Consider the following 14,291-nt stretch of genomic DNA (forward strand, 5'->3'; position numbering starts at 1 on the left):
TAGATTAAATTGGCAATTTTATTGTTAGTGGTATAAAAATAGGCCCTTGTCTCCCTCTTTACTTCCAGAAGGCAAAGACAGGTCCGGATCCAGGAATTGGCCCCACATGTTCAGTTGACTGCAGGAGAGAGAGAGAGAGAGAGAGAGAGAGAGAGAGAGAGAGAGAGAGAGAGAGAGAGAGAGAGAGAGAGAGAGAGAGAGAGAGATGAGGATTTGCTTGTGTGTTCTCTCTCAGACATCTGCCAGATAATATCTGGCGTTAATATACCTACAGTAAGTATGGCTTCATAACATTGGTCAGCTGTTTTTTGTTTGTGGGTTTGGAGAAAGTGTGGTACTCTCGTGAAAATAAATAATAATTTATGTAATAATAATAATAATTCCTTGTGCTTACCTGGTGCCTCTCTGGTGATGGCATCCATCTCCCGCCGCACCCAGGCCCTTCTCTCCTGGACCTGGGAGTCCATGTCCTGCAGCACCTGATGGAACTGCTGCAGCCTCCAGCGGTTACAGGCTCGTGTGTGCCACACGCCATCTCCCATGCTGCCCTCTGAGCCACAGACCTTCTCCTGGGTGACGGGGCAAGGCTCCTGCTCGTCCCTGTTCCTCCTCCTCCTCCAGCAGCAATTCCTCAGGCTCCTCAACCATTTCCTGGAGCGCCTTAGCCAGTCACGTAGACGCTGCAGCCAGCCCTGCTGCTCTGTGGAGGGTGGCTCCTCATAATGCAAGGTGGTCTGCTGTGCTTGGAGACTGGACGCCATGCCCAGGAACTCCAAGTGTCGGTGGAGCTGCTCATGCAGGCTGTCCCCATGCTGCTCCAGGGCTTGTAGGACTTTTGGGCATGGGCCTGCCTCAGAGTGGCCAGGAGAGCCCAAATTAGCTGCCACGGAGGTCTGCTGGAGGGGTGGGACTGTGGAGTCCATCCCCACACTGGAGCCCTGATGCTGGAGTGGAAGGTCAGAGCTGTGGACAGTGGAAGCCTCCATGTCCTTGAATGCAGCGTCAGTGATGCCCATGACTGCAGACCCACAGCTGTCCGGCATGTCACTGGAGCACAGCATGGAGGCCACTGAGGTCAGAGAGGGCTGTTCACTGCCACTGCCGCAGAGTGACTGATCATCACTGTTCTCATTCGTCTCCTTGCTTGGAGTCTCAACTGGTGGGACCCTGGGCACATCTGGATCACTCTCACTGGACTCCCTGCCCAGCTCCTGGATAGGAGAAGGCCCACAGCTGTCCTTGCCTTGGGTGTCCTTCAGTGTGTCACCCAGGCATGAGGTGACCTGGGGTCCTGACTTGCACTGCTGTGGCATGTCTTCCAGCTCCGGCCCATCAGGGGTGACCTAGGAAATAGCCAAAAATGTGTAATTTATCTCAATTACTTTTTGGACCTATCTTCCCATGTTTATATTGTATTCGGACCAAATCTTACCATTCTTGGGAGATGTTGATCCATCTCAGAATAGTCGCCTGTGAAAAGGAGAACCCCGGTCTGATTATGCAATCGATGAGAGAAACTTTTTGTAACTTTGAATTCGTCTGAAATCAGATTTTGTCAGTTTAAATCGAAGTAGAGATGACATCTTAACCACCATTAAATCTGTTATTTTGTGTTTAGTTCATTAAAATTAAACGGAGCACGATTAAAGAAACGCCACAAAGGCCAGAGCATACCTGAAATTCGAGGCCGCGTCGGGAAGAAAGTTGTCTCGAGAAAACAAAATAGGCCAACAGCGAGGTGAAGGTAAATTCTTATGAATATGAAGAGCGTATCGGAAATGCGTCTGTTCTCTTTCGCGGGTGAATTAAGAATGATATAACCAAACTCAACTGGAACTTTAGCCAGTTTTGAGCTTTATGACGCACCATAACAAGGTTTGTTGTTTTGACAACGAATTATTGCAAGCTATTGTGATTTAAATAATAACAAAATGTACCTGCGTCGTACGAAGAGAAATGGATAATAGTCAGGGGTGCACATCACTTTTTTAGGCCGTTACTCATATGCGCACCAGCAAATATGTTTTGGTACGCACCTCATCCGCGGTAAAAAAAACAAACAAACAAAGTCTAGGCCTACTGTCTGCAGGGTCGAAGGATAAAACACTATCACCACGAACGTTGACACATGTATAGTCCAGCCTAAACTATAGGGCCTATCGAGCGCGTATTTTTATTTTCAACCTGAAATTTTAATCACTTTTGATTTTTGACTCTGATTTTATAGGCTTATGCTAGGCCTACTGGAGAAATTAGGGTTTTGGCCGCCTTGTTACTTTGGAGCATCCTAGAAGGAACATCCTTGGCATCTTATGATTGAGGGGGTGTGTGTAGAGACGGAGTGGAGTCCAATATGCGGACTTCCCTCCTCCCTTGCTCACTTGCCTGCTTGTGATCTCATGATGATGTCACTGACAATGGAAAATGAATTCAATATCTTGCAAAAGCGCAATTGTAAACTCATTTTCTCATTTGCAAACTGGATGATGAATGAAGAATAGTCCCCCAAAAATTATTTTGGCTAGGCTGACAGCTGGGAAACTTTATTGTTTTCTCCACGGAGGAGGGGCCAGGAGGCGGGGCGAGGAGACAAGCACAAGTGGAGGAAACAAGGTCGCATATTGGGATGCACCCAGGGTGTCAGACTTCCGTTTCCTGGGAGTTCACATCAGCGAGGACCTGACCTGGGGTGTCAACACCACTGGGCTTGCTTGTGAAGAAGGCACAGCAAAGACTTTATTTCCTAAGAATACTTAGGAAAAACAACATCTGTCAGAAGCTGCTTGTGTCCTTCTACCGCTGCTCAGTGGAGAGCATATTGACATATTGTCTTTGTGTGTGGTTCCCAGGCTGCACTGTGGCACAGAGGAAAGAGCTCCAGGGGGTCATAAAGGCTGCAGAGAACATTATTGGCTGCCCTCTTCCATCTTTGGAGGGCCTACACACTAGAGACCTGCATTGGGATTGGAACCCGCTGGGTCCCGCGGGACCCAACGCAAATCTCGCGGGAGCGGGCGGTCTGGGCAAAGCTGCGGGCGGGAGTGGGCGGAGAATTCAAATACAGTGGAGTTGTGCGGGCGGCACGGGACTCGACTCACTAGTTTCACGCCGAGAGGACAGTAGCCTAGTCTACTTGCGCCTTATGTCATTTAGAATGACAGCTGCCCCACGTTGCAGAAGATGGTACGTGTTTTCAGTTGAAGTACACCATCAAATTAACTTTAGTAGCCTAAACATAGGCCTATTAGTTATTTAAGCAACAAATTTAGCATAAGTCATTTTGCAAACGACACCCTGATGCAGCCTTATTTATCTTGGCAACTAATTGCACTGTTAAAGCTGGCATTTGGTCACCGCTTTCCAGCAGAAAAGGGGGCCGATATTGAAAAAAAAAGTAGTCTATTAGCCTAGACCTGTTAGTTGTTAATTGAACCATTTATTTTACTCATATCAAAATAATGCATACAAATAATGTAAACCACTGCAGAATTAGCCTACATATTGCAAATTCATTGCAATCTTGACTACACCCTTATTATAACAGCTCGCAGTGGTCAATGCTGGATATACCCTACCCTACCCTGATGGGTCCATGTAACGCGTTGCAGTGCTTAGATCCATATTTTTAATCCATTGTAAGTAGTGCCATATGTGTTCGCCGAATTGCGTGCCTTCAGGCAGGCACTTAAATTACCACTAGCATCATATCCCGTATTGACGAAGTGCTCGTAGATATTTTGGCCTGCGTTTCAATCTGTGCTGCAAGTTCTGCGGACGCGCAAGAATTGACAATAAGGTAAACGTTTTGCCATAGAGGGCGGATGGTGGCTATGTGCGTTAAGAGGCTATTTCCATCTGCCACATTGCGATAAACCGACATATTGCAGAACAGATGACGAATTTGAGACTCAGGCCAAAATAGTCTACGAGCACTTGGTCAATATTAAATGCCTGGAGAGAAGTACCCTGTTGGAGAAACAAGTGCGCAACCAAGACGAACCACGGCTGGCCATGGTTAATAGGCTATATTTTCACTCATCTAATGACATCGAACACAATGGGTCTAAAGAAACAGTGGCACATCTTATCTAATGACCCAACTTTTGGACAATCATTTTCTAACCCCCGAGATTTGCCTATGAAAGACAGAGTAGCCTAGGCTACCCGTCTCAGCAGACACATAGCCTACTCCACCTCATAACTGGCTATGTGACCTCCACTCAGGTATTTTCCCCTACCGTAATTGTGTCAACTGCAACGCTATGAAAAGGCGAAACGTTCTTCCACCCTCGCACTGGAAACGTTTCTTCAGTGAATGGAAGGATCACACGCTGATGCCGCACGTCTTCAGTTATGTGTGTGCTAAAATGTCCCTGCGGCTGTGCTGCGTAAAACATGACAATATTAAATCATGCCCCAACTTGGGTACTGTACTGGGAAGTTTGCAGGTTGGCCTGCAGCAGAGTCAGTCGTTCTGTCAGATCTGTACGTCTCAATCTGACATGCCATCCATGTCATTTGTAGGCATATCTCTACAAAACACATCTGGCGCTACTTGAGCCAAGATGTTACAAATGACCAATTAAAAAAACCCAGTTACCTGTTTTCTGAGCTAGGCTGTCTGGAAAATTTAAGTTATGAACCCATCTTTTACATATTAATTCCAAAAATGGAGCAAAGCACCAAAGCGTTAAGGACCCGGTCGTTGCGATGATGCAAGATGTTGCCGACAGAATTTGCCACATTTTTTTAAAGCAGAATACCTGCAAAATCTGACGAATAATTGGGTTTTTTTCTGCCATGTGACAGCAAGTTTTGATTTTTGTTTGTTGGTTTGTGTTAATAAACGAATCTAATTTATCGGTTAGCAGGTCATTCAAGCAGCCCTGTTTAAATATTTAATTAGCCTACATTCGAAGAAAAATAGAAAAAGCTGCAGTTATTTCGCTTATGAAAATGAACGTATAGCCTAAACAAAACAGAAGCGCGAAGCCTATTCCAATGCACCAAGAGAGCAGCATGCGGGAGTGGGAGTGGACAACACCGCGGGACTGGGCGGGCACGGTGCGCAAGCCCTGCGGGAGCGGGCGGTAATGGTCTAATATTCAGCAGGAGCGGGCGGGAGAGAAATGAGAAAACGCCCCCAATGCAGTTCTCTACTACACAGCACCCGCTGCCTAAAAAAGGCCAAGTGCATTCTGAGAGACACATCCCACCCAGGTCACAGTCTTTTTGAATTGCTGCCATCGGGCAGGAGATTCAGGTCCATTAAGACAAGGACAAACAGACTGAAAAACAGTTTCTATGCAGCGGCCATCACAGAACTGAATTTTGCATCAAAAGCATAGTTTTTATATACATACCATTCTTTTTAGATGCGTCCCACGCATCTCTATAAGAGGCTTTGGTCATAGAGGGTGGAGTTTATCTAGAGGGTTCATAACCATGTTAGCTTCCGGGAATCGGTTGTTCCAAAAAAAAATGGCGGCTGGTGTGAAAATCGCTCAAAATCGCTGGAAATACATAGAGATGAATGGGCGACATTTACTTGATTTTCACGTAAAATACCGAGAAATATACTTCCGAATCAACGGGAATCTCTTCACTGACTGAGCTTTATACCAAATCATGTATTCTTCTGTTGTAAGGTTAGCTGTAGAATTTTAAATTAATTTTAGAGTATGGCTCCAATATACCTATTGTCAGACACTGAACCACAATGGAATAGGCATTGGAGGCTTTCTGCACTGCTGTCCAATGCTAGTACTAGGCCTAGTTATTATATCGAGTGTATTACAGTGTATTGTAAAAAAAAAAAAAGAAGTTATTGACGGATTGTGGTGAAAATTTCGGTGGGGGGGGGGGGGGGATGACAAAAGGGCAAGGGGTTTAAGTTCTTCTTCACCGCAAAAAAACAATATAGGCCTAGGCATTAATCAGGCAGTGTGTGGAAAAACAAACTGAAATAAAAAACGCATCAAAAGAACGAAGTTAACGACGCTGTGAATCTCGAGTCAGCCGATATCCTGTGCGATTTAAAGTAGGCCTAGGTAGCGTTACATTATGCCATTATGCCGACCACCAGTTCGGTTAATAGTTTAGGTTAATAACCTAATCTTAATGATAACAACTTGTAGGCCTAGGCTGCTAGGCGTGTTGTCCTGGAAGCCAATGAAGATTTAATGAAGATTTACTTAACAAATAATTAGGACCTATAGCCCTATATGGCATCCTATTTGTTTTTCAAGTCTATCCTTCCCTTGTTTTTGTGATGTCAAATTAAATGGCAATGGCAATGGCAATTTAAAAAAAAAATCCTGGATCTAGACCACCACCAGAATTAACCAACTAGCCTATAGAAATGTTAATAAATACCCTTCAGAACGTTTTGAGTTATGCTGACAGATAGACCAACGACCGTAGCCTACCCCAAGCAAAACCTCCTTCGTGGAGGAAATAAGCATTCGACGTCTTCGAAAGGGCAGAATAGATAATAAAAATGCCCCCGGGATCGTCGTTCAGGACTGTAAAAACGTTAGGCCTTTAGGTTTAATGTTCTGATTAGTTCATTTAGCCAATATCGTAATTGAAGGAAATGTATACCCTTATGCGTCACTTATTTTAAGGTCTCTGACTGTAAATATGTTGTTTATTCTGTTGTCTGGCTGTTTAGGCCTACATTCCCATACAGAATGAGTAGGCCCTAGTCTACTCTGCATCTTTGGGTTAGGTTAAACATTGAGGGCCTATAACATAATTCACAAACTTACCGGATGTATAGGTAGTCGTTTGTCTTTGCATTAAAATAGGCCTACTTCATTTCATTATACAATGGTGTTCATGATCAGCCATACATCCTTCAATGGGCCTTTTGTTTTTATAGGCTATTATATGAAATCAACAAATCAGACAACGTGAAAAAAAAAAAAGTTACAGACAGAGAGAAAAGAAAAAGAACTCAAGGAGATAGATGAGAATAAAAACAAAACAAAAAGACACAAGACGTGATAATGTTTTTTTTTATTATTCATACACAATGCTATAAATAGCCTATACATTTTAATGACCAATATGAAAACTTTAAAAAAAAAAAAACAATGGCCTAGGCCTACAACACAATCAGTAAATCAGACAAATAATAATAGTAAAAAAAAAAAAAAACACCCCCGGGGGGGGGGGGGGGGGGCATTGTGGACGATATCATTACATATATAGTTCTTTCCCGTGTGAAATGGCACAGTTGGTGGACTACAATGGTACAGTTTGTTGTTAAAGTTGATCACAGAACACAGCGTTTGTTTCACTAATTCTTTGGCCATGCCATGTGCTGGTCGCAGCGCGCGCCTCGTTTAATTTACAAGGCAACAGTGGGTCAGTGGCAAGTAGACTGTAGGCTAATGTTCAAGAGATACAATTTCTTTGGAAGTGTATAATATGGTGGACTACAGTGTATGCTTTTCGGAATAATTGCAGTCTTTCGATTTCTTCGGAGAAGGCATTGCGAGACTCTTCCATGCATAGGAAATGAATGGATGGCTGAAACAAGATGGCCGCTTTTTCACACCAATGCTAAATTGCGACACCTACAGACCGATTCCCATAAAACACGCTTATGAACTCTCTAGATAAACTCCACCCTCTATGCTTTGGTGTCCGTCCGTCCGTCCCTCCGTCCGTCCGTCCGTCCGCCCTCCCGTGATGTGTTTCCCTCCCGTGATGCGTTTCTGAATTGTGATTCCCTCCTGTGATTCCCTCTTGTGTCCACAAGGTGGCAGTCGCTCAGTTTTGGCCTGGAGCTCATGCGTGCAAACCAACCGTGCTCTTTGCCAGTGAGAAAAACATGGCGGCACTTCCTGTTGATTTTCACATGAAAGTTTTGCTTAATTTAAAGTCCCTAAGCGACTATAAATGTTGTGGCTTCCATATATTGATGTAAAAGTGCCCCACGAAGTAATGAAGCACAACAAAGTTACTCCACATTACCATTTGACCACTCGTTTTTCTATGCTAACAGGGTAGCTAATGTAGCATTGTAAATGATCCAGGGAGAAAGGGGGAAATGTTGTGATTTCAGTCCGCCTGAGGCAACGATTTTCGTGGGGAAGATGACCTGCATCTCGGTGGCATTGAACCACGCCCCCGTGCCTTATTTGGCTCGCTCAGCACGTGCGTCCTCAGTCCAATCGCAATGCTTTATTTTCCCCAGACGTTTAATCGCATTTAAGTGAAAGTGCCATGTATACACATCGCAAAATAACTCTTAATCCGATCTATTTAAATCGCATTTATTAAATCGGACTTAAAAACATCATGTACACGTAGCCAATGTCTCATTGATTAGTTTATGGAACTTACGGTTTGTCTGTTACGGTCCACGAAGACAATATCCACGTGAAAACGCAAACGCCTGCAAACCACTGTTTTGACAGAAATACAGTTCACCTGTCGCCTACTCTGTTTTCTTCCCAAAGCGGCATTTAAAAGTATTCCATGAAATCCAACATCAACGTCACTTCAAATAGGTGACAGCATCATGCTCACACATGAAATAACACTTCAGTGAGGGGGGGACATCACTGCTCTCATATTAAAGTGAAAAGAGAATTTCACATTTTAGTTTATTTAATGTAGGCCTATGCAAAATTGCAAATAGCCTATTCATTGAAATCTGTCCAGAAAGGGTTGTAATGTTTGCCTGTTTTTTATGTTTGTAATTAAAAAAAAAAAAAAATAGCCTAACAAAAATAGAGATTTTATGTTAAAAAAAAATGTGATATGGGATGGACCGATGGCCCCCCTAAGCTAAATTCGCCTTAGGTCCCCACATTGCTAAATGTAGTGTAAGGGATTATTTTGAAAAGACAGTAACATGTAATCAGCAATGCATTACAGTTTTTCAGTAAATTGCCCAACACTGTTGAAATCCTATGGTACTTTCAAATCCAGGCTTATACAGTACATGGTAGGCTTATTGATAAATTGCCTTGACAGGTTATGAGGAGGCCAAGGGGGCGTTTGGGCAAAAAAGGTTCAGAACGGGCATAGACGGACGCATCTGTTGTCCGCCTGTCGGACTTGTTATTCCATTTATTAATATTTTTATTATTCTTTTTATTTTTTTTTTTTGCTTCAACAAAGAATGCACAATTTTGTTGTGCTTGTCACAATGACAAATAAAAGATATTGTATTGAATTGTATTGTATCCTTTTATCACTGTAGGTCTAGGCCAACGCAACGACGACAGAGGGTGCCATCAGTCGGATCCATTGACAGTAATCAAATCAGAGCCGTATATAAGATCAAATCATTAATAGGCTATATCACTAGTAGGCCTAGTAGTAGGCTAAGCTTACAACGACGTCAGGGGGCGTTATCAGTTTACCTTTCACGATAGCCTACGCTAAAAACTTCATCTGGACAGGACTTTTCCCCTCGGTGGGTCAAGTGCTTCTGCAGGCAGAGATACGGTAGAGTAGAGTAGAGTAGAGTAGAGTAGAGTAGAGAAACTTTATTGATCCCCAGGGGGAAATTCAGGTGTCAAGTAGCTACATAAAAACAAACACACACACACACACACACACACACACACACACACACACACACACACACACACACACACACACACACACGCCAAGAGGTTCCAGATCTGGGCCAGCTCTGGCATCTCAGGCAGTCCAATCCCCAATAATGTCATTCTTAGTGTCCTTCTGTATACTGTTAAACAGTTGAATGGCCCAAGGGACAAAGGACCTCCTGTCTGTCCTGCAGGTGAAAGCACAGAGTCTGTGACTGAACAGACTCAGTTGGTTAGTGAAGGTGGCGTTAAGGGGGTGATGCTGATTGTCCATAATACAGTCCAGTCTGCTCAGTGTTCTGCTCTCAGCTGTTGAGGTGAGTGACTGCAGCTCCATGCCCACCACTGACCCCCGGTAGCAGTGGCTAGAATACCAAAGTTACTTGATACCAAAAAGTCATGCAACAACACAACACGATGCCTTCATTCAATTCAATTAAATTCAATTCCAATTTATTAGTGTGGTATCACCAAAGATTCTCAAGAAGATCGTCTGTGGTATCACTATATGGTCTCAGAACACTTTACAAATGGATGATTCATATAGGCTAGGCCTACATAAAAATATTGAATAAAAGATAAGATAATAGTAGGCCTAAACAAAAATTACATAAGTAAAAAAATAAATGATCAGAGTCAAAAATCAAAAGTGATAAACATTTCAGGTTGAAAATAAAAATACAATTGGCTAACTAAAATAATTCAGGACGTTCTTACACATCCATTTCTTAATCTCAGATTAGATTTCTCATTCTGCAGTATAGGAACATATCATCTGCATAACAAAGCTTACATTAAATTTGTTAATAATGTTGCCTAATGGTAACATGTAGCCTAGATGGGAAAAAACATAGGGCCAAGCACTGACACCATTCAACACCAAACAGAATTAGAATAGCCTATAGAATGGAATAACTTGTTTTATTTGTCATTGTAACAAGTACAAAGAAATTGATCACTCCTTGTTCAATGAAGCAATAAACAATTACAATAAAAGGTTAGAAAAGTAATTAAAGGTCTTACACACATGTAGTCCAATCACACACACACCCACATACCCAAATACAGTACTTCACAAACCATTGCCAGCGCCCCCCTCAGTTATTGGAGGAGAGGAGATTGAAGTGGTGACGGACTATAGACCACAAATTGTCATGGAACAGTTGTGCAGATGCGATCTATAAAAAGGGTCAACAACGTTTGTATGTCCTAAGGAAACTTAACTTTTTTAATGTTGACAACAAAATTATGATCTTATTTTTTAGCCATGATTAGCCAAGAAAGCGGACAAAGTTTGTACTGACACTACCCACCCCCTCTCAGTTAAGTTCCAAACACTTCCTTCAGGACGCAGGTACAGATACCCTAACATTAGAACAAATACAGTAAAGAACTCCTTCATCCCTACGGCAATTAACCAATTATGGACATTCATATTTGTTCTAATGCACACTTGACCTCTTTTTACTTTTTAGCAATCCCCTTGTGTTAACGGATGCATTTGACCAGTGGTCTGTATTTATTTACGTATTTATTTACATATTAACTTATATGTCTAGCTATCTATTGTGTTTCTCATTTATGTTTTCAAAAAACAATACCTACAAAATACAACTTAAAATATATCCTGACTTGCTTGCCTTTTAAAGGCGAGGACGATGGCGACGAGGACAATGACTGAGTTCCTGTGTGGTGCTTGGTGGAAAGGTCTATTTTACATTGGAGCTAAATGTTGCCACAGTGCGGATGTGTTGCATTGGTTTGCAGTCACTTTACTTTTTCTAACCCTCTGTCTTGTGAGGTCCGCTTCTTCTTTCTCTGGTGCTCATGTACACAAACGCAATCACCATCACAAAGTTTAGAAGACCCAAACCTGCCGCACAAGGTAGGAGGACATCTGTGGAGAAAAAACACAGTGTGTTAGTACAAAGCATATTAGTATACACAGTAGAAATGTAGTGGTGACAACTCTTTGTATGTTGAATTAACACTGCAAAGCCATGAGCCCTAAAGCAGTATTAAAGTCAAACCCTAAGTGTTACATCATTCAACACTCAAAGAACGGGGATGGGTAGCCTGGGAAATCCCATGCTGCTTTGCACAATTTGAAAGACAGTCCACCCTCAGCGAGGGTACCAGATCATGATCCCTGCATCTCTCCAATCAGAGAGCTTGGAGGCGTGGTAAGGCGACAACTGCGGTTTGTTTGAATAAATACAACTGACACGATTGGCTATAGCTACGTATGCCAAATGATACACATTCGTAATCCCCAACAAACAGCCGTCGTCAATCAAAACCATATAACCCCTACAGGTTTTACAGGATGCAGGTCTCCAGACCGTATCTCACTTGTGATTAGGTCTGGTGATAGGCTACCAGGCAAGGGGGTGGGGTGTATCCCACTCCAAATGATTTTTACTCTGCTGTGAGGATGTAGTACAGTAGGTAGGTAGATAGGGTACTCCAAATAGGCCTACAGTACAACATACAGCAAATACAAAGAGTTACAGCAAACAATTAAGTATGTAGGCTAAGTTGTATACACTTGTATGATGTGAAACCTACTGATGTGGGGCCCCAAACCTCAGGTATACTAGTCCTCTGTGGTGTTCGACTGCTACTGAGTGCGTCTAACCTCAGCAAGAAAATTAGGGCCATGTGGTGTTTGGTTGTTTCTGAACACGCTTAACCTCTGGTAGAAAAATAGACCTGCATTTCGCTGCTACTGTGCCCCTATTCTCAGGTAGAAAACTACAGTATGCCTGCGCATACTTCGGCTGCTACTGGGTGCCTGTAACCTCAAGTAGAAGATTCAAGATTCAAAAAGCTTTATTGTCTAATATGTTGCCATATTAGGAAATTGTCTTTTGATTGAAGGCCTCTCAAAGATGAAGAGAAAGATACTAGCCATTCCAGTTAAGTGTGCCATCACAGAAGACTGGCAGGTGTATGAAAGGAGGAAGGAAGAGATACTTAAGGGATGTGAGGGAGTGAGGGAGTGAGGGCAAGAAGGAGGAGGAGGAGCGCTGTATTTACATAAGAACGATTGCAATGTGTCCCAGGCTTCGCCCTTCTTCTCTGTGGTCTCGGTGAGAGGTGGGTGCACGGTTGTCACAGAGGGAGTGCTGGCCACAGTCTTGATATTTGCTGAAAGAAAGAAATAAAGAAAGAACGAACAAAGAGGGCCAGACAGATTAGAGGAACTTTCTATAAAATCTTTGTCTCCTGTGCAGTTTACTAGTGCACATGGACTCTCATTTCCCCTTTCTCCCCTTTGCTTTTTCAGTCTTTTTCTGTCTGCTTCAGAAGCAATTCAGTTATCTAATACCATAGACACACTTTAAAAAGACTTCTACGTCTATGACACTACGTAAAATGAGAAGTAGAGGGAAATGTGCGGGTGCTGTGACTCAGTGCCATGGGGCACACGACCACTAGAGGGCTTGCATCATGTCTGTGAGGACGTGGGTTCGAGTTCGGCCTGGCTCATTTCCCACCCTGTCTCTTTCTCTCTCTTTCCTTCCTTTCATTCTCTCTACTGTCCTATCCTCAATGAAGGTGCACAAATAGTGCAAAAATAAATGTGGAGGGAAATCTAACCGTGGCAATTAGGCAGCTGGTGCGTTTTGCTCTCGCTGTTGACGTTGTTTGAGACGGTGCATTTGAGTTCTCCAACCACATTTCTCTTCAGTCGGACCGTGCTAATGAAATCAGCATCTGCTTTATTCAGAGGCCGACCGTCCAGAGACCAGCTGTACTGAGGACTGGACCCACTGGAGGAGCATGTGACCGTGGCCTTGAGGTCATCGTCACACGAGTGTGTAACCACAGGAATGGTCACAGGAGCTGGGGAAGGAGGACAATAGGCATTAGACTGGAGCCTGTGTGTGTGTGTGTGTGTGTGTGTGTGTGTGTGTGTGTGTGTGTGTGTGTGTGTGTGTGTGTGTGTGTGTGTGTGTGTGTGTGTGTGTGTGTGTGTGTGTGGGAGAGAGAGAGAGAGAGAGAGAGAGACATGTCCCGTGCACATGCATGATCTGTACATCAAAATAATGATAACAAAATAATAATAATAATAATAATAATAATAATAATAATAATAATAACAATAATGGTAACAATAATATACTAATAATATAATATAATAATAATACAATTGAAATGAATAGTACATTGCACTTACAAAATACTTCTGACTAAATTAAAGAACACCATTAGAAAAACGATACTCACAAACATAAGTAGGCCCATTTTTGATAGTTTACCTGCAATAATCAGCTGGAAAGTACATTTCCCAGTGCTTATCCCACTTGTGGTATAGGTCTCTATGGTGTATGATCCAGAGTCACTGATCTGTGCTGAGGTGATTGTCAGAGTCCCAGTTGCAGAAACAAATCTATATCTCTCCTTGAGTCCTGAGTCAGTAAGTGTCTCATAATTTCTAACTCTGAAAATACTTGTGCTATTTTTCGAAAGCTTTAACTGATATTCGCCGGTCATCTCCGTTATTTTCAGGTGAACAGTCTGTCCCTCTCTGCCAGAGTGTTTTTCTCCACAGATGCTCTGTGTTTGAACTGTTCCTGTGAAGAAAATAGCACAGAGAGATGCAGGTATGTATTTCAAGAATTGTATATAGTCTTAAGATGGTGCGTACTTATGAAAAGACTATTTTAGTTTTATTTGCTTTTAAACTGTTTTCATCTTGTGATGTCTGCG

General features: G+C 42.8%; 2 protein-coding genes across 2 annotated transcripts; both read right to left on the minus strand.

Annotated features, from left to right (window-relative positions):
- On the minus strand, positions 1–1,837 carry LOC134438831 (uncharacterized). Its single transcript, XM_063188512.1, has 4 exons — positions 1,675–1,837; positions 1,433–1,470; positions 395–1,343; positions 1–118 (listed from the first exon to the last, which is right to left on the minus strand). The coding sequence occupies exons 2-4, from the start codon at positions 1,454–1,456 to the stop codon at positions 111–113; spliced, it is 981 nt and encodes a 326-aa protein (XP_063044582.1). The 5' UTR covers positions 1,457–1,470; positions 1,675–1,837; the 3' UTR covers positions 1–110.
- Positions 1,838–11,331: 9,494 nt separating this feature from the next.
- LOC134438688 (uncharacterized) lies at positions 11,332–14,075 on the minus strand. Its single transcript, XM_063188304.1, has 4 exons — positions 13,841–14,075; positions 13,179–13,424; positions 12,615–12,725; positions 11,332–11,472 (listed from the first exon to the last, which is right to left on the minus strand). Exons 1-4 carry the CDS (start codon positions 14,073–14,075, stop codon positions 11,357–11,359), a joined length of 708 nt encoding a protein of 235 aa, XP_063044374.1. The 3' UTR covers positions 11,332–11,356.
- Positions 14,076–14,291: the final 216 nt, after the last annotated feature.

The sequence above is a fragment of the Engraulis encrasicolus genome, chromosome 22 (genome assembly GCF_034702125.1).
Source record: "Engraulis encrasicolus isolate BLACKSEA-1 chromosome 22, IST_EnEncr_1.0, whole genome shotgun sequence".
NCBI classification, from domain to species: domain Eukaryota; kingdom Metazoa; phylum Chordata; class Actinopteri; order Clupeiformes; family Engraulidae; genus Engraulis; species Engraulis encrasicolus.